This window comes from Eumetopias jubatus, unplaced genomic scaffold (assembly GCF_037043125.1).
Source record: "Eumetopias jubatus isolate StellerSeaLion01/CBP00866 unplaced genomic scaffold, mEumJub1_p1.0 scaffold_7, whole genome shotgun sequence".
Lineage (NCBI taxonomy): Eukaryota > Metazoa > Chordata > Mammalia > Carnivora > Otariidae > Eumetopias > Eumetopias jubatus.
Genome location: NW_028274813.1, coordinates 84,054,102 through 84,079,679, shown reverse-complemented (window position 1 = coordinate 84,079,679; position 25,578 = coordinate 84,054,102). Strand labels below are relative to the sequence as shown.

Here is a 25,578-nt window from a genome sequence, read left to right as displayed (position 1 = left end):
CGGCCCCACTTAAAGTCTGCGCTGGACCCTTTACCCCTGAGTTCAGCTCCCTCTTCTCCCTTCACTAGATCATAAATTCTTGGTCCTTTCCTTCCAGACCCTGCCCTGAGCAGTCAGCACAGAGCTGGGCACACAGTGGGCAGTGAGGGCCTGTTTGCTGCTGGATTGTTCCCCTTAGTTCACCACCGCACCAGCTCCCACGTGGTCAGAAGCCACACAGAGGGTGCAGAGGAAGGAGCTCCAGCTCACCTCGTTAGCCTCCTATTCGATTTGATTTCATTCAGCTAAATGGGGCCCTGCTCTTGAGGCATTTATGGACAATGAGGAAATACAGGGGTTGGAGACCTAGATTTTTCCATGCATTACCTTGGATGGATGGAGCGGGGTGTGGCCAGGCTTCTTCAGTGAGGAGAGGATCAAGTACCAGGTTTTGGGGAATGCCCTGGAGTTTGGGGCTTGCCTTGGGCCTGTTTGATAGGCAAAGGGTAAGGGAGTGAAGGGAAGGGAGAGACAGGAAGGATCTCCAGTGAGGAGGTCCCCCAGGACTCACCATACCCCCTCACCCCTCACTTTCAGGACACTGTAGTGCTGTAAGCTGGGTTGCCCACAACATCAATCAGCACTGCCTTCTTAAAGTTCAGCTCTGATCATGTCACTCTCCTGCTCAAAAACCATCAGTGGCTCTTTATTGCCTACGGACTAAGTTCAAATTTAAAGCTTGGCCTCTGAGGGTCACAACTATTGGGCCCTAATGTATCTTTCCAGATTTGTTCCTTCACAGAGCATCCCTCCTCTCTGCCCAACTTCCACATTCCCTGTGTCCTACACTCCACCCCCACATCTCCTTCCATACCTTACTACTCCAGACTACTTGCATAGCTGAGCATACCCTGCTTTCTGGCCTCCCTATTTTTGCTCATGTTGTTCCTTCCTCCTAGCATACCTTTCCCACCTATCATTAGCTTTTGAAATCCTAGCCATCCTCTAAGACCCAAATCAGGCGCCACCTCCTCCGTGAAGCCTTCCCAGATCTGCTCTTTCGCTTCCCAGCCAACATCTACCTTCTATTTTCTGGGCTCCCTACCCAGTTATTAGCTATGTGACAGAGCTCTATAAACCACAGATGTTTACAAATGTGAAGGATTTGTATTGCTCCTTCTAGGATGCCCCCTTTTACCATGGGAGACTCGGACCTCTGAGCCTCTGAGGGGTTGGATGCATTTGTCCCCTCACCTGGACTATCAGCAACTTCAAGCCTGGAACCCCCTCTCAGTAGCATAGATGCAGTTGGTGCTCCCTAAGTGTGTGAACAAAATTAAATTTAGTGGATTCCACTGAGGGGTGTGGGTGCTGAGTTTGTGTCCTTGGCAGTGGGGTAGATCTACTATCTAGGGGACGGATGCAGGCTGAGAGGGGTCCAGACTGAGGGCCCAACTGCCTTCTGGAGGGCCAGACAAGCAGAGGAGAGCAGGGTGGGGGGCATCTCTGCCTGGCATAGGAAGAGGTCCCACAGATACCACCAACCGGTTCCATCCCTGCATTTGGGTCTTGTCAGCCCTGTGTTCGGATCTCACCCTCAATTTCCCAAAATTTGCTTTAATATGTGGGCCAGAAAAGCCGGTTGTAGGGCCTTAGGCAATAGCTCAGGCAGGAAACTCCCAATGTACCTAGCTGGGCAGCCGAGCAGGCGAAGTCACCTCACCAGGCCCCTGAGTGAGCCCGCCGTCAGGCCAGAGATAGGGATCAGCTGGGTGGAGCAGGAGCATCCTCTAAGCTGCCCTGAGATAGGCAGAGGCTGGGCACACCCTCTCTCCACCTGGCCTCCCAGGAGGGAGAGCTGGGAACACTTGCACTTGACCCTTTCCTCACCAAGGATTCAGGCAATCACTTTTTCTTCTCCCTCTAAGTTTGACCATCATCCCTGCCTCCCATGTGCTTCCTGCCCACAGCTCCTGGGCACCAAGCGGTGGGACTATGCGGAGTTTAGGAGGGAGGGTACCATCCCCCATTCCCCAAGATGCCCAGAAGCGCATCTCTGAGCCATGATCTTGATAACCTGAAGAGAGAGGGCTTTCCCAAATCATGGCTGGGCTCATCCTAAAGTTGTGAGGGTCCAGCATGCTCTTCTTGCCACCCATTCCCTTGGACAGCCAGGTGGTTCTGAGTTTCTGGGGGCAGCAGACTGCTGACCCCAAGGGTCACAGCCCCCTGCTGGTTCCTGCATTTCCAAGATCTGAAGGCCTCAGGGTCCCTTGATACTAAGGGCTCGAGGCCCCCCACCCCCCATCCGCCTACCCACCGTAACCCCTCCCCATGCAATCCCAGCCACAGCAGAGAGGTGTCCAGAGGGCGGAGCTCTGAGTCAGAATATAAATTCCCAATCTTGCCACCCAGCTGGAGAGCCGCCACGATGCTCGCCAGGCAGATGCCCGCCTGGCTCTCCCACTACCTACCAGACCTACGCCAAGCAGAAGATGGCAAGCCTTCAGCCCCCTGTGCCTTGGAGGTGATGGAGCCGTGCTGGGTAGGTGGGCCCTGAAGCTGAGGGCAGGAGGCAGGAACCAGGAGGGCTGGGAGCACTGTAGACTCCAGAGACACGGAGCACCTGGGCTTGGGCAGCCCCGACCAGGCACCCGGGGATGTGGTCTGGCCCAGTTGGGGCTTCTGGGTGGATGGCCCAGCTGAGGGTACCCACAGACTCAACCAGATGCTGTGGTGTGGCTCAGGGCCTTCTGGGGCCAGGCCAGCACCCACGTAGACAGTGCTCAGCACTGCCAGGGGTGGATCCGTGCTCATCTGTCCTAGCGGTGAGTGGGCATTTACGCCGTGGACATTCTAAACTGCCATGCTGTGTGAGTATGCGGTGTGGTGTCTCGGAAGGATCAGTGGCATTGCCAACCTGTCACATCAGCCCAGAAGGCCAGCTGGATCTGTGGTCAAGACTCCTGGGTCCATCTGACTCCTCGTAGCCTCCTAGGGAGACGCTGGGTTCAAGGGTCAGGTTGCCAGGGTTCCGGACCGGCTCTGTCTCAGCTTGCCCATTTACTTCAAGCTTCCAGTCTGCCATAGGCACGCCATGGCCAGGCCTGGCAGCAGCACCTTCTTCCTCATCCTCCTCTCCAGGCCCCTCCCCCAGCCCACACTGAATCCCTGAGTGAGATGAGTGATGCCCTGAAAATGTCTTGTCCTTTTAAGGTGGGAGGTGGAGACCCCATGCAGCCTCCCAGGAGCCCAAGGAGGGGCGCTCCGAGCTGCATGGTGTCTGGTGCCCTGCTGCCCTGACCAGGATAGGTATCACCTTCTGGGGTGCCCCCACATTTCCCCACGGCCCTCAGGGGGCTGGAAGAGCCTCTGGTTAGCACCTGTTCCTGCCTCCCTAGTCTGGTGGAGCCTCTGGAACCTGGGCTGGGAGTGGGGAGAGCTTCCACAGAAAGGACAGAGCACCTTGAAGGGGGGCGTGGAGCAGCTGAGAATTGTGCCTGTCCCTCTCAGGTCCCCGAGGCTCCGTGCCTCAGAGCTGGACTTCTTGCCCTGACCCCTCACCTAGCTTGTGTGATAAAAAAGGAAAACAGCCATAGTAGCTCCTCCCAGGAGCCCCCTGGTCTGGGATGTTGCTCAGACTAGCTGGGTAATGTTCTGAGGTCCCATGAAGTCCCCAACCCAATGGTGTTCTTTCAGGGAGGGCCCACACACCCTGAAAGCTATCACCAGGCTGTTGGGAGCTCTGACACAGGTGTTGCAAGGAACCGGTGGGATGGATACACCCAGCTCTCTGGGGAGGAGGAGGTGGCCTCACCAGCCAGGCCTGCCCTGAGAAGCCCTGGGGAGGGAGTTCCCACAGGCTCGCTAGGAGCTGTCTGCCTTCTCCTGCACCCCAGACCTTGTGGACTGGTTTGGTAAGGGTTCGCCTGGCCCTGGGGGAATGGGGATCACACCCACCACTTCTGAAACCCCACGTGTCAGACCCCCTCCCCATTTCCCACCCCCACATGGGAGCCTGCCCCCAGGAGCCCATCGGTAACTATTCATCTGACCGACTGGTGGTGACAGCTAGACCTGGGGTGCCCTGAATTGGCAGCTGAGGGCTTACTCCTGCCTCTCCTATTAAGTAGTCCAGTGCATGACCCGGAGCAAGCTTTTAGCCAGTTTGGTTAACTCTCAGTGAGAGCCAGCCCCCGGGGCAGCTGGAACGTGTGCCGCCCTGCGGTCAGGTAGATCTACACCCGAGGCCTGGCCCCGCGGCTTCTGCACCATGTGCCCCTGTGTGAGAAGCAGTCTCCCTAAACCAAGGCTTCTCCTCCATAAAGTAGGGCTAACAGCACCTTCCTCGGAGCGTGCTGGGGGAGCTAGATGAGAACAGAGGCAGTGCGCCCCGTGCGGGCTCAGGGCCTGGCACGCTGGAGGAGGCTGGGGAGCTGTGCTCCACAACCTCCCCCCGCCAGGTCCTGCCTATGAAGCTGGGGGCGGGAAGGGGGACTATTGAATTGAATGGACTAATAGCCAGTCCAGAAGGTCAAAGAGTGACATCTTTTCCACATGAGCTGGTAAGATCCCCCTGTCCTGAGTAGGTCTCAAGGGGAAGTAGAGTCCTGGCATGCTCAGCCCCAGGAATCCAGGCCAGGGAGGAGGCCGGAGCCAGAGCTGGAGCTGGGTGTCTGCGGCCTGAGCAGCAGAGCCCTTTCTCCCACGGGGCTTCTCCGAAACCCATCAGGCCCACCCTCCCCGCACAGCTGTGTGGTTCCTAATGCATCTGAATACGCTTCTCTCCTGTTGGCCAAACAGTTCCTGCCTTGAGCTCCAAACCCCCTGAGTGCTCCCTGGTCCTTACCCAGGAGCCTCCAATGACCCCATGAACCAGAGGATCCATGCCCACCCCTGCTCCAGGGCTCCAGCCCAGTTGGCCTGATGCCCGGCCGTGGCTGTTGTTAAATAATTTGATTTTCACCCTGATAACCAGCCAAGGCATCCCATCCCAGGGACAGGCTTGTCCAAGTCCTTAAAGGGTTTTACCCTTACCACATGGTAAGCTACCCCGTAAACTTGGGTTCCATAATGTCACCGGTTTCTGGTTGCCATCTGCACAGCCACAGACACTGTGCTTTGTTCTATTGGATCTTTCTACTGTGTATCAGTTACCTCTGGGGCCATGAAGTTTTGCTTCTCCCTAGCATCACTTCTGTTGAGCTGGTTAGAGCAGGAGCAAAATAGGTACATTCATTTTTATCCAAGACGGTCATTTTTCACAGACCTGGTTATCAGAATCATCTGGGCCCAAGACTTGAGTCCCATGTTCCCACAGCCTTCCTCCCAGCATGACCCCTCTAGGTTCTCTCTCAACCCCCCTTGCCAGCTTCTGTCTCCCTGCTGGTGAGATGTCAGTCGTTTGTAGAGCGCTTTGGAATTGGGTCTCTTCTGCAAATTCCTGAGCTTGAAGTTGATTTGAGACTCCAGGTGGACCACAAAGGAGCCTTCTGTGGCTCCTGGGAAGTAGAACTCCTCCAAGAACCTTAGGCTCTGGTGTGCACTGGCTCTTTAAAAAAGAGAGAGAGATCGTGGAATATAGTGGCAGAAATGTAGCAAGTCCAAGCATTGCAAGTAAAAGGACCGTCAGAGTTTGGGGGTTATTGTGAAGTCTTGGGGGAATTCAGAGTGAAAAGGAGAATCTGTCAGGAAAAGAGGTTCTAAGAGGAAAAGATGAAGGAGGTGGGGGTCAAGTGATACCTGTCTTTGCGTTGAACGTTAACGGTCGCTTCCAAATAAGGCGACACCATGGTCGTGGTTACGAGCTCAAGCTGAAGAATTAAAGCTGGATTCAAACTTGGGCTCCTTTGATTCTAGCTGAGGGCCCAACGTCAAAGGACTCAGTCTCAGATTCACCATCTGTAAAGTGAGGCTAATAATAACTGCTCCTTGGCCGGCGGTGGGGGGGGCAGGTTGTGAGGACTGAGCGAGATGGAACGTAGAGATTACATACACTACGCTTAGCGTATGGCAGACGCTCGTCAGGTCGTCACTGAGGGGGTTAGCGCTGCTGAGTTAGAGTGGGGAGAGTTGGGCAGCCTCCCTGGAGGGTGCCAGGATTAGATGACAGCAGAGGGCTTTTCCTGGAAGGCAGGGGGACATCGAGTGAGGTCCTGAGGGAAGCCATGAATGCTCATGCCCTTCCAGACAAGACACATGGGGGAGGGCAGCCCCTCTGGGGGGCAGGAGAAGGACCGTGATGGCTGAGAGCCCTTCAACACTATGAAATGTCCCTGAGGACTGACCCTCGCCTGGGCTGAGGCCTCTGGCCACCCACCTGAACTCTAGTTGCCCTCTGAGAATGTAGGCCAGTGAGAACAGGCTTTGCCACAACCACTCTCCTGGGTGAAAACCGACTCCCGCTTCTTGCCAGATCAGGCCAGGACACCCGCTCCGCCTGATGGGGGCGGTGAGAAATGAGGAGCCCACCCTGCCCAGAACGGGTCTGGCCAAAGGCCCAGCCCTATTTCCAGAGCCAGGGGGAGAAGTGGTGTTTATGGCCTTTGGCTCAATTCATACAGCTCCAAACAGAATCCTGTGAGATCAAGTTATTGACTGTGAAGACACCCAATATTTCAGAGCTAACCTCACGAAGGGATTCCTCACACCTATTTATAACTGTCCGTTTGGCTTTTGCTCTGATTTCGAGGCAGCTGTTGGGGATTGAGGACGAAGAGACCCTAATTCTATCTCAGGGTCTACGTAGCAACCTTCCCAGGCGTCATTGTGGTGTCGCTGCTTAGAATGAAGCCCCGGAAGAGGCTGGAAGGACAGACATCAAAATGATGACAGTTCTCATGACAAGAAAAAAGATCATTGTCACTGTGTAGGGTGGTGGGTGTTAACTAAACTCATTGTGGTAATCATATTGCAATATCTGTGTATATCAAATCATTACGTTGTACACCTAAAACGAATACAATGTTATATGTCAATTATATCTCAATTTAAAAAGATAGCAATACCTCTGTTATAAAGGTCTTATGAAGATTTAAAAAATGTAAGAAAAGTGTCTGGCAAATAGTAAGTGTTCAATAGATGCTAGCTAGCTAGCTCTTGCAATATTATCTCTGACAATAGCCAAGGCAGATGAACTATCTGTGTACAGTCTGAGTTGAAAATAAAAATAATTATAACATTTAAAAAACCCCAAAAAAGTGATAATAGTGATCGTCTCCGAGTGGTGGGATGCTGGAGACTCTTCTTTTTCTTCATATTTTTGTGTTTTTCCCAGAACCCCCATAATGTTTCAAATAGAGAATTGCATCCTCTTAAAGATGTATAACAAGATTTTGGCAACAGGGTGAACTACGTGGAGTGTAAAGGCTTCTAGTTCAAAGGCCTCTATAAATATGGTCATTTGGTCCATGGGAGGGATCCCAGGGCATCTGCCATAGGTACAGGCTAGGAGTGATGGTAAACAGACTCCTCTAAGCCTGGGTGAAACTCTCGGGGAAGGGACTTCAAATCCTGAGATTCAACCAGGAAAAACATGAACAGGACAGGCCTGAAGCCGTCGCCTTCCAAGGGGTGCTGGCTCGTAGTGGGGGGAGGAGAAGCCCCTCACCTCAGCAGGCTTGGGGACCAGCGGCATCCTCCGGAGCCCAGAAAAGCAGATGGCCTGGGAGGAGGCTTCTTGGGTCTGAGCAGTGGGAGCCTGTGGCCCACTTGAGATGTTCTCTCTGTCAGTTGCCATTGCCTGAAGAGTGAGCCTGCTAACCTCTCAATCCACAGGGCGGGCTGTCTCCATGCCACCTACTGACCGTGAAGGTCATCCGGATGAAGAACGTCCGACAGGCTGATAGGGGTGAGTATCCTCCTGTCTTCCCTCCTTCTCTGCTTGAGGGACGTGGCTGGAGTCAGGCTCTGGCTGGAGACACATCAGAGGTGTGTGGGGGTGTGGGGGTGGATGGGGGTGGGTGTGTCCGCCCTACTCAGGTTGTATTTCAGACTTTGGGGTTTACATCATTTTTCCAGGCCCCTCCTCTCACCTGTGACCTTGGGACTACCAGCCCCTGCAGTCCGCCTGGGTCTGAGAACCCTGTTCACCTCACTGTCTCCTCTCCACTCCCCCCTCCTCTAGCACCCATTTCCAGGAGCATCAGCTTCTCCCACACTGGGCACTCCTTGCTTCTGCATGAGTTGATGGGCTGTTAGAAGTGAAGGAGAGGGAGAGGCCCATCTGTCAGCCTAGCCCCAGTGCCCCTTCTCAGTGCATGGAGTTCATGAGAGAAGCCAGCTCTGCAGCGTAGCCCCATGGATGCAGTTTGACTCACTGGCACTGTTTGTGCAGTGTTTTCTCGCAGACCTAACTTGGCCCTCATCCCAGCCCCTGCTGCATTCCCAGGTTATGGGGGGCCCTGGGAAGTCTCTGGCTTCAGTGAGAAATGAATGCATCTGGGTAGGTAGGATGCTCCCCTCATGCTTGTCTTTGGGGTGGAATTTGAGAACTCCAAAGAACCCAGATCCCCTCCCTATGCCACCTTCAACTTGCCCCATCCGGAGAGAAGCTTGGCCCTCAAGGCGGAGAAAGCTCCGTGTCAAGGCCCCTTGGCTGAGGGTGTGTCCCCACTCACTGATGACCACACAGGAATGGCCCAAGAGCCACCAGGGCTCCCCAGAGCTCCATTTTATTCGTACTACCCTCACCCCTGGGATTCAGGCTAGAGAGGGCCTCAGGGGGGCAGAGAATGCAGAGAGCTATGATACCAAGTGTATATTTTAACAAGGGGAAACATTTATACCTGAAGCAATTATAGACTAGTAACAGGAGATGGCATTCTAACTTGTCACTAGAGAATTTAGAACTGGGGTAGGGGGGACGCCTGGATGCCTCAGTCGTTAAGCGTCTGCCTTCAGCTCAGGTCATGGTCCCAGGGTCCTGGGATCGAGCCCCGCATCGGGCTCCCTCCTCGGGGGGGAAGCCTGCTTCTCCCTCTGCCACTCCCCCTGCTTATGTTCCCTCTCTCGCTGTGTCTCTCTGTGTCAAACAAATAAATAAAATCTTTAAAAAATAAAAACGTAAAAAGAACTGGGGGCACCTGGGTGGCTCAATCAGTGAAGCAGTTAAGCCTCTGACTCTTGGTATGGGCTCAGGTCATGATCTCCAGGTTATGAGAGGGGAGCAGCAATAAGTGTTGGGCTACATGCTCAGCAGGGAGTCAGCTGGAGACTTTTCCCTTCCCTTTGCCTCCCCCTCTGTCCCACCTGCTGCTCATGCTCTCTCTCTCTCTCAAATAAATAAATAAATAAATAAATAAATAAATAAATAAATAAAATCTTAAAAAAAGAACTGGAGGAGGACACTGAAAGCCGGGAGTCGCTAAGGAAGGCTGCTCTGAGGGCCTGGGGTCTGAGAGAGGCAGAGTGTGAGCGCCTAGAAGTCCTGGGAGCCCGATCTGGGGAGAGAGGCCATCTTGAGGGCGGGAGAGAAGCCACCTGGCCTCTGTGAGCACCTGCTGGGGGCCGCCTCCAAACAACACTTGCTTCTCTGAGCAGCCTGAGGGTAGTGCTGAGGCCCATTCGGCGCGTGAGGGCGAATGATTGCCTAAAGGTGGGAGTAGTAGAGGAGACAAGCAGGAGGAGGCTGGGGCCAGGCAGAGGAGGGATGGGGGTCCGAGGGGCAGGGCTCCCGAATTCCGGAGGAAGGGATTGCGTGATTTCCTGAGGCGAGAGGCAGACTATCCCGGAGCATAGGTGGGGAGAGGCTGACAAACTTGCTGAGAAACGGTTGCCACAATGCAGGCCTGAGTGTGCAGGGCAGAGGCGGGAGGGCCCTGGGGCTGAGGGAAAGCCAAGCAGTCGGGAAGGACTCCAGCTGGACCCCCTGGAGGGCAAGTGTCCAGAGCCCAGGTCAGCCAGCGTCCAGTTTGGGCCCGGCTCTGCCAAGAGGCTGGCAGGAGAGCCAGGGACTTCTCGGGCTTCTCGGCACCTCCCAGGCCACCGGAGAGTGAGTTGAGGAGAAGTGTTCCCTGGGCAGGGCCTGGCCACCACTTGCGCCTTTCTTGCCCATGCCACGGTGGGTCACTCAGACGCTTCACCCACCCCCGGGCAGTGCCCACCCACTGCCCGCGCCCCCAGGCTACCCGCAGCTTGCACACGCCCACACCTGCCCTCACCTGTCCCCACTCCTGAGGTGTGTCCGCCCCAACCCTGCGGGTCACCCGGGCTGCCCACGCTGGTGGCATGCCTGCACCTCTGCGTGTGCAGACCTTCCCTTTGTCCAGGCCTCTTTCTTCTGCCACACCCATCCCCTGCATATCCCAGAGGTAAGGGGATAGGGGAAGAGGCGGCCAGACAAATGGGCTGAAGTCAGACCCACCACCTTCTTCTTCCCTTTCCCCACGAGTCCCTCTGGCACACAGGCTGCCTTTGGGAGGTTTCCAGGTCCCCTTGGGGACCCCCTTGTTGTTTATGTTGTCCTCATTTCCCCTGAGGAACAGGGTGGGAGGCATCCATAGTGTCTGGGGGGGGCCAGCCCGGGGCACGTTGTGTATAGAACCCACAGTGGACCTAGGCTGGGCTCTGTTGCTGCCTTGCCTGATATGGTTGGTGACTATCATGATGTCTTCTGGGTCCTGGGTTACTTTTGCCGCAAATTGTTCTCTTCTAGCTTGGATCAAAAATGAGCTCCACTCTGGTTCAATCCTCTAGTGTGTGCCTGAGTTTCCCAAGATTTCAAGGAGCCTGAAAGGGATGAGATTTGGGGATGACTCGCTTGTCAAGGAGCGCTCCACCCAGCCCTTGGCCAGGACTGGATAGAGTGGACCTGGAAGGCTCCCAGTGGCCAAGAGCTTTTATTCCTCTTGGGAAAATCAAGTTAAAACTCAAACCAGTACCCCAAGTGATGCGAGGCAGGTGTCTCCAGAGGTATTAGGAAGATTGTGTTCTCAACATCTGTAGGTATCATTGAGTCATCTTCTGCCCTCCACATCCCAGGAAAGGGAGGCATGTCATTCAAATGACCAAGCCCTCTATCACTTAAGAGGAACAAGGATTAGAACCATCTATGCCTAGGAAATCCCCTGCAGTCTCTGAAATCCTCAGAATTGGGTCAGCATTGCCTAATCACTCTCCATTGCCAGCATGCCGGTCACTCCCCTTCCAGTCAGAGTATCCTCCGGGCCCCTGGTGGCCTTGCTCCGTCAAGTCATCTCTCCCTTCCGAGGATTTCCCCCTCCTTCGGCTGCACTCTCCTTCCCAACCTTGTGGAGAGAGGTGGGACCAGCTCTCTTAGAAAGAATTGGAAAACAAATCAATGCTGGAAGTGTGGGTGTCTGATCAATGCTGTCTCTTCCAGGAGTATTTGTATCGTACCTAGAGATTTAAGCCTTAGGCCAAAAATACTGAGATTTTATTTAACGGGCTTAATGGGAGAATTTTAGGCATGGACTGATAATAGGAAAGGGATTTCAGAGGCAAAGGGGCCTTTATGGGTTCGATCAAATCATGCTAAGTAAATGGGTATAGAGTTGGTGGGGTCCCTGCCTGCAGGCTCCTTCCTACTATACAAGAGGCAGACCTGAGGAGAATGTCTCAGGCTAAGGAGGAATGGCGGGTGTTCCAGGAAAAGTCAACGGGGGGGGGGGGGTCCCAGGAGATCCCTGGGGAGTCTCCCTATAGGCAGAGCAATTAGCGATCCAAGTTGCTTACCTATATCTGTGGTGACTCAGCCCAGAATTTGATACAGTGCTCTCAAGCAGGAAGTTGGGCTTTTCCATTCAATTCATTTATTTATTCAACAAATGATTAGCAAGTGCTGACACATGGTCTCCAGGCCCTCCCAGCATTCAGGGTGCAGTGGAGACAGATGCTCTGACTTGCACTGGGGTGCAGTGTAGCCAGTGCCCTGCCAAGAGAAGGGCAGAGACTCTAAGCTGGGAGGTGGGGGTGCCTGGCCGAGATGTGGGGGTTCAGGGAAGGCTTCCAGAGGAGGTTCCTTCTGAAACCTGAAGGGGCTAGCCAAGGGAAGGGTGAGGCGAAAGTGGAAGAGAACGGTGTTCTAGGCAGAAGGAATGGCAAGACAGCATGGCACTTCTGAGACCTACAAGTGACTAGGTTTGGCTGGAGTCTAGAGGGTGAGTGCAAGCACTTTGTGTGTGTGTGTGTGTGTGTGTGTGTGTGTGTGTGTGTGTCTTTGGTGGCAGGGCAGGGGCTGGGTGATAGTGAGTGTAGAAGGAGGGGGCCGAGGCTGGGGAAGTAGGAGAGACAGCCATGTTGAGTGGTTGGGACTCCTTCTTCTTGAGGACAGATGGGAGCTATTGAAAAATTTTAAACTGGGAGTAACATGGTCAGCTCTCAAAAGATCCCTCTGGTTTCTCCTGAGAGAAAAGACGAGAGTAGGGCAAGACAAGAGCCGGGGCGCCCAGTCGGTAAGTGGCAACAGAGGCAATGGTGGCCCGCAACAAGGCAGTGGTGGTGCAAGCAAGACGTGGATGGGCTGGAGAGGTCAACGGAGTTAAACATCATGGAAGAGCCAAGGATGGTACTTGAGGTCTGGCCTGGCCACCTGAGTTGATGGTGAGGAGGAGCAGGTTGGACATGGAGGGGATGGGTGGGGATGATGAGGTCATCATTTTCTTTAGATTCCTCTGGGTTTTGGTCATTCTTTGTGTCTGGATTAAGCCATTATGACTTGTAAAAGGCAGTGTCATCCTACCTTTATTCAGTGGGAGGAGGGCCATGAATTCCAATTCACTGAATGTCAAGGCCTCAAAGATTAATCAGACATCGGAGATGAAATCGGAAGCTAGGGATGCTTATGATGCAAACCATGGTTCTTAACTCTGCTAATGTTCTCACTGGAGTGACAATGTGAGACTAGTCAGTCCAGGGGGACACCTTGGGTTTCATTCTCACAGAACACTACTACTACTAACTAGGAACTAGTTTTGGTCAGTCCTGTCTTCACACCAGCTCCACCATCTAGAGGATTCTCTGACACTGGAGACTGTATTGACTTTTACCATTTTCTACATATCTGGTGTGTCCCCTGAGAATTACCCCCAGCAGATTGCCAGGAGAGGGACAAGGGCAGGTACAGCACCTCTTCCTCCCTCCTCCCAAGTAGAATGGAGGGAGCCAAGCTAGGCTGCTATTTTTTTTTTCACCTCTATGCCTTCTGCTGCTCCAGCCAGAAGACCTGAGAGGCCTTCCTCTACTTTGGGAGGGCCTTTTAAGAACAAAGCCTGTGTCCCTTCTCCAGAGCACATCCAGCAACATCACCCTTGGGTTGTTCATTTCAAATGAGAAAAAAAAAAGTACATGCCCTCAGATGTGAGGGTTTCTTGGGTCACATGCCTCATGCTGGGAGACTGGTGTAGGGATAAAGAGCCTGGCTAAGTGCAGTCAAGACATTAGTCCTGTGTAAATGATGGCCCCTGCTTCTAGATTCTCCTAAACTCTTATTCCACCCAAGCCCTTCCCCATCCTGGCCCTCTGGGCAGGCTCTGTTCCCCTGCTTCTCACCAGCCCAGAGGAAGACCAGAGCCCCACTTTGTTTTTCCCGGTACCTTGCACTAAGGCAAGAGTTAAACTGGACTCTGTGGGGGCTGGTCCTCCAGATCTTCCCCTGGTGGAGGAAAAACTATGTAGCCAGACCTTGTCCCAACCTAGCAGGCATTTGCTCAGGGAGCTGGGATGCTTCTGAAAAGAGCCAGAAGCCATCTATATCCAGGAGAGTGATCAGTGGGACATGAATCCCCTCTCTGAATTTTCTAGCCTGTAGGCTGTGGTCTTCTCAGGGGTTCTGGGACAAAGGTCTCTGGAGAATCAGACCCATGAGTGAGGAGGGGAGACTAGGGCATTCTCTGGAAATGACTTGCCTGAGGTTTCCTTCTGACTCTTCACTCTCCTTTCTGGACCCGGATTGGTTCCCCACCCTTCCCCCCAACCCTTGTCTTCCTTGGACAGTGAGCCAGACAGACTGCTTTGTGAGCCTCTGGCTGCCCACCGCTTCTCATGAGAGGCTGAAGACCAGGACCATCTCCAACTGCCCGAACCCAGAGTGGAATGAAACCTTCAGCTTCCAGATCCAAAGCCAAGTGAAGGTGAGACTCAGAGGACACCATGTGTCTGTCAGGCCTGCCTACATTTCTATTCTCCTCCATGCCTGCTTGTCCTTCTGTTTGCTTATGTGTCCTTCTTATGTCTATTTGTCTTTCTGCCCACCTGCTTCTTCTCCTCCTAGCGACCCATCTTCCCACTCACCCACTTCTTCATTAGGCCTGCCTCATGTTTGTCCCTCTGAGTCTACTTATCCTTCTACCTTCTTTCCTTCCTCTCTTGTCCTTCTACCTAATTGTTGCTGGAATTTGTGGTTCCTGCCACAAAACTGAGTGTGTTTCAGAACATGCTCCAAGTAGGAGAATACATGGAGGGGAAGGGCCATTCTATTCACTAGGTCCAAGGACAGTCTGATTCCAGCCAGAGGGTTTTCCTTTTCTTAACTCCTTTTTAGAAGGCTTTATTATTTCTAATTCCTTGAGTGTCTGTTCTTTCGTTTGTTGGGCTGTTGTTTTATTGTGTTGGCCTTCTTCAGGTATATGGCAACTCTCCTGCAGGAGAATTCTCCCTTGAGCATACTGAGCTGTGACCAACTCAGCAGAGTGCCCTTTTTTATTTTTATTTTATTTTATTTCATTTTGCCTAACGTGGGGCTGAAACTCATAACCATGAGATCAAGACCTGGGCCAAGATCAAGAGTCAGACACTTAACTGACTGAGCCAACCCCAGTGCCCCTCAGCAGAGTGCTCTTAAAACAAACTTGGCCTCACCATGGAGATATCAACCCCAGTCTTGGTGCATTTGAGGCTTGATACGTCCAGCTTGCTGCTTCCATATTTTAGGGTGATTCTTTATTTCTGGTTCATGATAAGTCCTTTTTTGCTTTCAAGAAGGGCTTTAGGGGCACCTGGGTGGTTCAGTCACTTGAGCCTCTGACTCTTGATAACAGCTCAGGTCATGATCTCGGGGTCTGCTTGGGATTTTCTCTTCCTCTCCCTCTGCCCCTGCCCACCAACCCCCCCAAAGATAAATAAATAAGTCTTTTTTAAAGAAGGGCTTTATATTTGTTACTATAAAAATATCTCTTCTATCATATTTATGGTTTTGGCGAGGAAGGAGGATTTTGGCATGGACTCTGCCATCTTGAAATCAGAATTTCGACCTCCTTTGTCTAAAGATCTATGGGGCTGCTCATATGAATCTATGGGGTTGGTTCTGGGGCATGTCTGTGTTTCTAGTAATTACAAGGTCAACAGATCTCATTTAATAAGGAATCTTCAGACCACTTTATGTCCACCTGATAAGGACCAAAGAGGCAAACCCAGCCCCAACCCTCATCTCCCAGGGTCCTTGAAACAAGAGACCTCAGAGGCTAATCCATGTTACCCAAAACCATTGACCTCAGTGTTCAGCCAGATGTCAGGGTAGCTGCTCAACTCTTGACATGCAGCTTTGGGACCACCCATGAGACCTCTTTAGGGGCTGATGAATCAAAGGACAGAGTTCAAACACCTCACCCCAAGCCCATCAGGTATGAGAATCCCTGTAATCTGCCACATCACCTTCCAGGAGCGTTAAGGTGTTAGCTTCCCTGAATTGTTGGGTTTTTTTTTATTGGGTTTTCTAGCATTTAATGGGCTGTCTTCAGCTCCAGGGGCCCCAGTGCTGAACACAGTCTATGAGCTGGCAAGGATCTTGCTTGTTCTGCCCTTCCATCATTCTCCCAGGTGAAATGATATCCCTTACACTTCACAGGCCCTTGCCAACCTTGCAAAAGAGCAAAATTCTCCAGGAGAATCAGAGCAGAGGGTCAGGAAGTCTTCAGAGAATTAGAAAGGAGGGTTTAGACACTATCACCCCTGAGTTCATTATTCTACAAATGCCTCTCATACCTGAGCAGGGACCTCTGTGCTGTTCCCCATCCCTCAGACCCACCTCCTTCCTAGGAAAATGGGCCCATGCAAACACAGTAACCAGACTTGCACCGTCCTTTCTCCCCTAGAACGTGCTAGAGCTGAGCGTCTGTGATGAAGATACACTGACACCAGATGACCATCTCTTGACAATCCTCTATGACCTCACCAAACTCTGCTTCCGAAAGAAAACCCATGTGAAGTTCCCACTCAACCCAGAGGTGGGTGCCAGTGTCCAGGCCCTCAGCCTCCTGCCTCATGAGGAGAAGCTAGTTATGTTCATGATGCCACCCTACAGTTTCTCTCTGTGTCACCGAGTCAGGAAACGACAGTACTGCTGGCTCAGTCCCAGTGCTATGCTTACCAGCTGTGTAACCTTGCAGAATGTATTCAGTTCCTCTGCATTCTGTTTCCTCATCTGTCCAATAGCAATGATGATATGTACCGCGCAGGGTTGTTGTGGTGCTGAAATAGGAAAAAATAATTAAGGCCCCTAGCACCGTTCGCGGTACAAAATGGAGATGAAGTACGTGTTGGTTCCCTTTTTTTCCCCTCAGAGTCCTGCTGCTGAGATAGCCCAGGGGACGGAGGGCAGATGAGGGTAAAGAAGGGTAAATCTGCAAATCAGAGAACGTCAGAGCAGGAAAAGACCAAGGTGTTATCAATTCAATCATTCAACAAATCCTTGATTTCCTACTATGGGCCAGACACTGTTCCCGGCCCTGGGGACACGGCAGGGGTCGAGTATCCCTGCTCTTGGCCGGCTTACATTCTAGCAGGGAAAACAATGAAGTCACAACTTCCTGAAGTTACACAGCAAGAGGTGTAAAGGAATAGATGAGGGAAGGGGCCCCTATCCTTCAGAGTTGAGCTGGCTGGGGACGGTATCTCAACTCTCCCTTGCCCTGTGTACGGAGCCCCTTGGGAAGGCAGGCGAGCAATGGGAAGCTGGGGGTAGAAGCTAAAGGGACATGTTTGGGGGGCAGACAGGGGCAGCCCCAGGTCACAGCTGCCTTCTCTTTATCCCCCTGCCAGGGCATGGAAGAGCTGGAGGTAGAGTTCCTGCTGGAGGAGAGGTGAGTAGGCCCAGCCCCCTAGGATCCTGCCACAGTCCTGACTCCCAAGTGGCTCCGGGCAGGCATTTCAGAGCCTGGTCTGCCTTTTTGCTGCCCTCCCCTCTCCCACTCTCACCCCTGGCACCCCACACTGTGCCTCAGAGTCCCTTGGCAGCTTCTAAATACTGTAGGTGCCTGGGCCCCAGCCCTACTCATCCTGTTCTACTGACATTAGTTTTGCTTCAGAGATCTAGAACTCTGGCCAAATCGCCTGCTGCAGCTCCCTTGCATTCCTGAGAGTGGCCTCTGGGAAGAATTCCTGCCACATGGTGATGGGGCCTTGGAGAGGCCAGGCTGAGAAAGACGTCGGGACCAGGGGGTTTCCTCCTTGACCCTGAACTGTTAAAACAAACTGCCCCAGGGACACCTGGGTGACTCAGTTGGTTACTTGTCTGCCTTCGGCTCAGTTCATCATCTTGGAGTCCTGGGTTTAAGCACCACGAGCCCGGAGTCTGGCTTCCTGCTCAGCAGGGAGTCTGCTTTTCCCTCTCCCTTAGCCCCTCCCCCTTGCTCATGTGCGCTCTCTCTCTCTGTCTCAAATAAAGAAATAAAATCTTAAAAAAAAAAAACCTCCCCCAAACCCTGGCCTAAAGCAGCCTGTCCCCCTCTGCAGCCAACTCTAGAACCACATCAAGGAGATGCTCAGGTCCAACACCTGGGGTTATTTCTCATATCATTTTCAACTAGGAAGATGACCCAGGGTCCTAGAGATATGACTGTGCTGGGCACTCCAGTAGAACTGGGCCCCAGAGCTGGAGGTTAGGAAGGAGGAGAGGACAAAGAGAGAAGGGGAGAGAAGGAAGAAGCCTGCTCAGGACACTAGTGTGCCTTGTGATCGGGCAGCCGACTCCTCTCCTGGTAGCCCTGGTGGGATTGGCCCGGGAAGATGCCGAGGGTGAGAGGCAGGAGTTAGAACGAGAGCTTGTCAAACTCCACTCCGAGAGAGTCCTCTACCTAGGGGCACTTGGAACTCTTTGGGCTGCCTCATTTCCCCTCAACAGCTGCTTAACAAATTAAAATCAACTTTGTCTCCCATTGAAGAACATCTGGGCTCTCTCCAATTCTTGACTCAAGAAGACTTGGGGGAAAAGTCCTTTAGCTTGCAAAATGAAACATGTTGAAATTGGTAGTAAGAGTTGATCTGGAGACACGATCATCTTGGGCCTAATTTTGGCAAGGGAGGCTGTAGACTCCTATAGGCTAATTGTAAACTTGGAGACTTATATTCTTGACTTTATAACATGAAGACATTTCATATGCACCAGGCCCCTCTCCGGCTGAGTCAGAACTGTTTGTTTAATGCATGAATTAAATAAAGCCCAGAAAGGAGAATGGGTCATTTCTGCCACCAGAACTCTTTACATCTGTGGCAGGTGGCGGGCTCGGGCCTTTCCCTGCTACCTGTTTATCCTCAAAGCTCCTTACAGTTGTGCATAAAGCACAACTTATGCATCTGGTTGAGCATAAAGAATAGTCAGCCCTTTAAAAAGGTGGGGGAGGGGCGCCTGGATGGCTCAGTCGGTTAAGTGACTGCCTTCGGCTCAGGACACGATCCCAGGGTCCTGGGTTCGAGTCCCACATCGGCTCTCTGCTCGGCAGGGAGCCTGCTTCTCCCTCTCCCTGCCACTCCCCCTGTTTGTACTCTGTCTCTCTCTGTCAGATAAATAAATAAAATCTTTAAAAAGAGAAATAAAAAAGGAACTCTTCTTTCCAACCTATACATTTATTTTTTTCCTTTTCTATTTAAAATGTATGCCACTTTTCTCCTTGACAATCCACAGATCTAAGGTTGCTTTTTTTTTTTTAATACTGTATTCACTTGAGAGAGAGAGAGAGAGAAAACGAGTGAGCTGTGGGGTGGGGCAGAGGGAGGGGGGAAGCAGACTCCCCGCCAAGCAGGAAGCCCTCATGCGGGGCTTGATCCCAGGACCCTGAGATCATGGCCTGAGCCAAAGGCAGATAGATGCTTAACCACCTGAGCCACCCAGGCGCCCTGTGATCTAAGATTTCTTAAGCCGCTATTTTTGATAAGGATCAAGGAGGCTCTGCTATCTCATTATTGACCCTGTCCAGGTTCTTTAACACCTCTTGAGAAATCAAGCAAGAATGATATAACTGACCAGGAGTTCTCATTTTGTTTTCCAGTCCCTCTCCACCTGAGATCCTCATCACCAATGGCGTGCTCGTGGTAATTTTTCCTTCCAGGTTCTGTAGCTCCAGAGGCCACACGCAGCTGCCGCTCCCAGGGGAACAGAACCATGGGAGAGAATACAGCCCACCCAAGCCCTTGTCCTAGAGCCTGCCAGGAGTCCGACTAACTAAAGCAGGCCAGCGGGGCTTGGGCAGGTGGGGTGGGGGCTGGGCCCCTGCTTCTGGGGAGGCGGGAGCTGGGGCATCCATCCCCTGGCCCAGCATCCCATACCCCACAAGGGTGATCCCTCTCCTTGGGAACCTCCCCAATTAAAGCATCTACTTGGAAGCAGCCTTCTCCCAGATTCAGCCTCTGTCCCCTTTCCCCCCAGCTCCAATTCCTCTACAAGCGCAAGCTCGGTGTTTTAAAAGATTTTCATAATTCAGCTATTGGTACAGACGTTTCAGTTAAATGCATCTAAAGCCTCAGGATTCGAGGAGATCTCTCCCCCAGAAATCAGTCTTTAGGAGGTTGTAGTAAAAGAATCTGACTTTTAGAAGACTATCTTGCTGGAAGTTCTCACTTCCAAAGCTCACAATGGAAAGCTCCCTCTTTTTATTTTGGACCAAATCACGCAGCTTCCATCCCTGACCTGTAGCGGAGAACATGACCCCTAGTAAACGGTGACCATATAGCCTAGATTTTTCAGGACTGCTTCATTTTCAAGTACTCCATCTCTTAATGAGATGACAAGTGTTGATTGGGTTCAGGAAATGTGGTCAGCACACCATTGTTCCCTGGAGTCGGTCCCAAATCCGACTGGCGCTGAATTTATCCCCTGGTTCATCTCCTCCATTTGGCCTGGCAGAGGGAGGGGGCAGATGGTGCTCAGACTGACCCTCCCTTCCTTTGTTTCAGTCTCGGCAAGTCTCCCGCCTGGAGGTTCATGCAGAATGCCAGAGGCGGAAGAAGAGCAGGAAAAGTGAGTCCTTTGACCTCTTCTCCTGCTGGGGGGACGGGGGTGGTGGTCAGTCTTTCTTCCCACAGCTGCCCTGGGCTCAGTCCTGACTGAGCTTGGCCAGGGCTCCTCAGGATCACCTCACCCTCAGGGGTCATGAACCCCTGGCCTCCCCCCTGCTCTGTAGGGACATGCACTTCCAGGCACCCATGGGACCCTCAGAACCTCTCAGGCCTGACGAGCGCCCTGGGCCGGGGTCAGTGACACAGTACGGCCTGCTCTACCCACACAGGTCAGGGCTGCACACCTGATCTGGTGCACTGGTCAGCCCCAGGACAGGTGGGCACTGACAGCACCCACAGCCCCTCTAGCTGTGCCCCTTCCTCCTGGAAAGTCCTAGCATCTTATGGCGGGCAGGGACCTAAGAGACCCACAGTTACAAGAAGCTTCCGTTCACCGCCCCGTCCCATCTCAGGAGAGCAGCATGGCCGTGTGGACATGGGAGGGGGAGGGGGAAGAAGCCATACCCCTAAACTGGTGGTATGGTGAGGGCCCGTTTTCAGTGCAGGGCACCTCCTGGAGAAGCAGAATCTAGGAGGACCTGTCCAGAGGACTCAGCATCTCAGGGCTTGCTGGGGACCTCGTCTGTCCGCATCATACACCGCCTCACTAAATGCAGATTCCTGGGCCCTGCCCGGACCTACATTTTAACCAGTGCCCTAGATGCTTCTAAATCCCTGTCCCAGGTTCCTCCAGCTCATCAGCTTTCTCCTGGTCCAAGTTGGGGTGGAGAAGTGAGAGGCTTCTAGGGGCTCAGGCTTCTTGTCCCCTCTTTCAGTGAAGGACCTCCTGGTGACAGTGAAGGAGTCCTTCGAGCACACCCAACGCGTCTCATGCTGCCGGGAGCCCTGCTGCGCAAACCCGACCTGCTTCCACTACCCCGAGTACTTCCAGCCCTGCCTGCACGTGGACGTGCCCAAGAACCAGTGGAGCAGCGGGGTACAAGACAGTGGCGGTGGGGTGGGGGGGACCGGTGCAGGCGGGGCTGCCAGAGGAGCCCCTCACCCCCTCACAGAACCCGCCCATCCTTCCAGCTTTGCTGTTGCTGTGCGCACAGGAAGACCAGCCCCATCCACCAGCCCCTTGACTGCCTTCCCGATGGCCAGACGGTGACCCTGCCCGTGGTAAGGGGGCCCCTGAGTAGCAACGCGGCCCGAAGCTCCTGTGGGAGAGGGGGAGAGCAGGAGGGGAGGGGTCGCGGGGTCGGGGGTGCCTCTCAGGCAGGGCCTCCTTAGGAGTCTTGTCGGGGAGGAGACTGCAGGCTGTGCTGTGGAGCCAAAGAGGGTGTGTAGTGGCTGAGCTCAGGATCATAGAGGGAATCCAGGAGAGGGAAGGAGGGTAGTGTGTGTGCGTGTGCATATGAGTGTGCACATGTGTGTGCTGAGTCAAGTCAGGGTAGATGGTGTGGCGGCGAGACGCTGCTCCTTTGCTTGGGACCACTTGGCTCTAAATTGTCATCCCTGAAAGGCTGTTCATCTTTCCCTTCCCAGGGTGAGAACTGTGAATTACATATGAAGTCTACACCCTGGTAAAGTACCCTCCTTCTGTCTGTCCCTCTGATTTACTCATCCTAGGGAGTGAAACGTGGTTTTGATTTGTATTTCCCTGATGGCTGATGATGTTGAGCATCTTTTCATGGGCTTACTGGTCATTTTTATATCTTTTTGGGTATATCATTTATATCATTTTTAAAATGGGTTACTTGCCTCTTATTAAGTTGTAAAGAGTTCTTTTTATACTCTGAATACAAGTCCCTTGTCAGATACATGATCTGCAAATATTTTCTCCTAGTCTGGAGGTTGTCTTTTTATATTCTTGGCAATGTCCTTGGAAGCAAAGGCATTTTGAACTTTGGTGAAGTCCAGTGCATGCATATTTTTTCTTTTGACACCTGTACTTTTGGTGTCATATTTCAGGAACTATTGCCTAATCCAAGGATGAAGATTTACTCCCCTGTTTTCTTCTAAGAGTTTTTATGGTCTTAGCTCTCACATTTAGGTCTATGACAGATTTTGAGTTAATTTATATATACAGAGTGAAATAGGGATCCAGCTTCATTCTTTTGCATGTGGATATCTGGTTGTCCCAACACCATTTGTGGAAAAGACTATTCTTTCCCCTCTGAATTGTCTTGGCACCCTTGCCGAAAATCAGTGATCTACGAGAGGAACACTCAGCAACTATCAACCAGCATTGTTATTACTGTTGTTTTATTATTTATTTCTTGTTGAGGCCAAGGAAAGAGTTATTTCCTCATAGTTGTGTCTGTAGGCCTGTGCTCGGCATGGAGGAAACATGATGGCAGAGCTCCCAGGCTCTGCTTTCAAGGACATGTGCTCTGGTTGGTGACTCAGGCCACTAAGTAAGACTCGGTTCAGAAATTGTCAATGCCCATTCACCCAGAGTCCCCAGGGAACTAAGCCTGGGAGGACACCAGGGACGTAAGTAGGCAGAGGGAGGAAGCTTCTGGTGAAGGCAAGGGCTGCACAAAGCCTCAGAACCAGGACTGCTTCTGGGATCTGAAAACCTATGGGCCCTTCCAAGAAGTAGCAAATGGTGAGGTTGCACAGAGCAGCTAGGGTCTTGGCTGCCAGGCCAGGAGCCTGGACTTGTCCAGGGCAGGGATGTGGTAAAAAGAAGGCAGATGTTGGACATGCTATGGCAGCTCCGCCCCACCTGCCTTGCGGACCTGTAGGGATGAAAGGGTGACATCAGGAATATGAAGGGGTTTTGTCAGTTGCACAAACACACAGAAGGAGTATTTACTCCAGGAGCAGGGAGAACTTACCAAAGAACGTGAACTCCACAGGAAAGCCCCTTACTGTAAAGCCTGGTCCAGAGGGATTGGCCAAAATGATCCCAGGGCTCCTTGTCACCCATGTCTAGCCTCAGGTTGTAGAAGATACATGGGGGCAGCCTTCCTGGACTTCCCAGATCGGGCTGAGGATGCAGAGGGTTTGATGAGTCCCCCATTTTGTCGAGGACCTGCTCAGAGTGTGTCAGGTGAGGCTTTAGGGGCTTTCTGTTTGTCAGTCTCATCAAGTGCTGCAGACAGTGCTGGGAGGTAAGCACGATTAGCCCCGTTTTACAGATGAGAAAGCAGAGACCCCAAGTCACAGAAATGGTATATGGCAGAACCAGTCTTCAAGCCTACGACCCACTGACCCTACAGCCATGTCTTCATTGTGGTGAAGTCTACAGGCTCGCTTATCAAGGTCCTCTGTCCCCGTAGCCCTCAGATGCTGGATGTGCGGCTGGGCTTCAGCCTGTGCCCCGCAGAGCAGGAGTTCCTGCAGAAGCGGAAGGTGGTGGTGGCGAAGGCCCTGCAACAGGTGTTGCAACTGGAGGAGGACCTGTCTGCGGACGAGGTGGGTAAGCAGAGGCCTGCCGGCCGGGGCTTCAGCCCCCTCTGAGCCGAGCTTGTCCTGCCCACACCGCACCCTGCCAGCCACCCCCAAGCCCTTCTCTGCCCCAGGCTGGCCTCGCCCCTGCCTTTCCTGGGTGCCCAGCTGAGGGCTGTGCTGGATGTGATTCAGTTGTGTGTTTGCAAGGGGAGGGGCGGGGAGGGCAAAGTAGAGAGAGAAAGGAAGGAGCCCCCGCTGCTCCTCCCCATGCACCAACAGATCCCGAGGTGAGTAATGAAGTCTTACTTACACAGAGACACAACGGCCTCCTCTCCCCAGCCAGGAAAACATCTGAAGCTCTACCACCTCCACTCAAAAGGCCCTGGGCTCTTTGTTCTTCAATTCTCTCTTCTCCCCAAATAGCACACGTACACAACCCCCCAGAAAAAAACAGCAGTTGGAAACTACAAAGAAGCAGCTTCCCCTGGAGGGCCAGCTTCTTTCCACGGGGCAGAAGGTGTGCCTTTGTTAGAGCCCTTTGTCACCTCCCTGCTATGGACTGAGGTCCACACCCCCCAGGAAGCAGGTCACCCTCCAAGTGCAAGAGGATGGAGACCTGGTGCCCGAGGAGGGCTCTGATGGGGCTTTAGCAGACACAAGGATCTTACTGTCCCTGCTCAAATAAAGAGAGTACATCTTGGCAAGGATCGCCCTCCCCACTTTCCCATCTTTAGGGGAAAACACCAAGGGCATCTTAAACCTATGTAAATCCAGAGGTGACAACCCTGCTCCTTCCCACATCAAGAAGGAGCAGTGATTCCTGCTGTTGTACATACAGTATATACTGAGCACCTCTCGTGTGCCAGGTCTGGGCCTGGTGCCCTAATATCATATCCTTGCACGGAAGGAACCATTAGGGAATCTCACACTGGCTGGGTTCTCGAGCAAGTCCCTCAGCCCGCTGGACCCCAGTGTCGTCATCTGTTAACTGAGGGCTAGACTAACAGTGCAAAGAAGTCCTCCAGCCACAACGTTCTGATGGAGCAAGCTGTGTGAAGCTTCGCAGCCAGTTACCCTCACCAACTACTGGGTTTGGAGTGAAGATCTAATTCTAGACCTACCAGGTGGCCAGGTTTTGTGAGTGAAAGGCAGTTTTCAGGTCACTCAGTGCCTCGCTCTCTGCTGTCTGTAGCCAGTTCTCCCTCCACCACTGTTCTTTCTAAGCTTCCGTCTGTCCATCTGTGTCTTCTCCCACCCCGCACCCCGCCCCAATAGGCTGCCTCTGTGTGCTCCCAGGTACCACTGATAGCCATCATGGCCACTGGGGGTGGAACAAGATCCATGACCGCCATGTATGGCCACCTGCTGGGGCTGCAGAAGCTGAACATCCTGAACTGTGCGAGCTACATCACTGGCCTGTCTGGGGCCACCTGGTAAGGAGCTGGCTGCCACTGCCCAGTGGAGCCCAGAGCAAGCACTAAACAGGCTAGCCACGGGTCTCTGGTGAAGCTCTCCCCACCCCCAGGTAGTGTGACTCACAAAACCTGGGCAGCTCTACCCCTTACAGCTGTGTGACTTTGGGCAGCAGCTTCACTTCTCTGAGTCTCAGTTTCTGAATCTGTAAAATGGGTCTAACAATAGCACTGACCCCATGGGGTCGCTGTGTGAGGCTCTCCTAGTACCGGGTGTCCTGGGGCTGCAGCAGGGACCCGGAAACACAGTGGCTAGGATGCATGAACCACTCCCGCCACTGACCCATCCTACCGGGAAGATGCAGTTGCCCTCTCCAAGCACGCCAGCTCTCCAAGGCCACGTGGAGCCGGCCCAGCTGCTCTGGCTGCCCCCACCCCAGCCCACCCCCATCCTTGCCTTGCCCCCCCCCCCGCCCTGGCAGCTCCCTCACTCTCTGCTCGTGAGCAAGGACAGCGAGCCAACCACCCCCCCCCGCCCCTACAACATGAGGCCAGTGTGAGGTCAACTTCTCCACAGGAGCCACCGTGCCTAGGGCCCACACTGCTTGTAGAAGCCCAG

General features: G+C 53.0%; 1 protein-coding gene across 2 annotated transcripts in view; it reads left to right on the top strand.

Moving 5' to 3' along the window:
- The window catches only part of PLA2G4E (phospholipase A2 group IVE), a 65,981-nt gene that overhangs the window by 31,492 nt on the left and 8,911 nt on the right, over positions 1 to 25,578 (top strand). The window contains exons 1-12 of one of the 2 annotated variants that reach the window (XM_088025102.1): positions 2,411 to 2,506; positions 7,756 to 7,828; positions 13,933 to 14,069; positions 16,029 to 16,160; positions 16,975 to 17,015; positions 19,200 to 19,242; positions 20,104 to 20,167; positions 20,982 to 21,142; positions 21,238 to 21,327; positions 21,694 to 21,731; positions 23,436 to 23,571; positions 24,844 to 24,980. In XM_088025102.1, coding sequence (XP_087881228.1) covers positions 2,411 to 2,506; positions 7,756 to 7,828; positions 13,933 to 14,069; positions 16,029 to 16,160; positions 16,975 to 17,015; positions 19,200 to 19,242; positions 20,104 to 20,167; positions 20,982 to 21,142; positions 21,238 to 21,327; positions 21,694 to 21,731; positions 23,436 to 23,571; positions 24,844 to 24,980 — 1,148 coding nt within the window. Of the gene's footprint in view, positions 1 to 2,410; positions 2,507 to 7,755; positions 7,829 to 13,932; positions 14,070 to 16,028; positions 16,161 to 16,974; positions 17,016 to 19,199; positions 19,243 to 20,103; positions 20,168 to 20,981; positions 21,143 to 21,237; positions 21,328 to 21,693; positions 21,732 to 23,435; positions 23,572 to 24,843; positions 24,981 to 25,578 lie in introns of those variants that run through there. The other variant, XM_028094437.2, reaches the window with a different exon arrangement.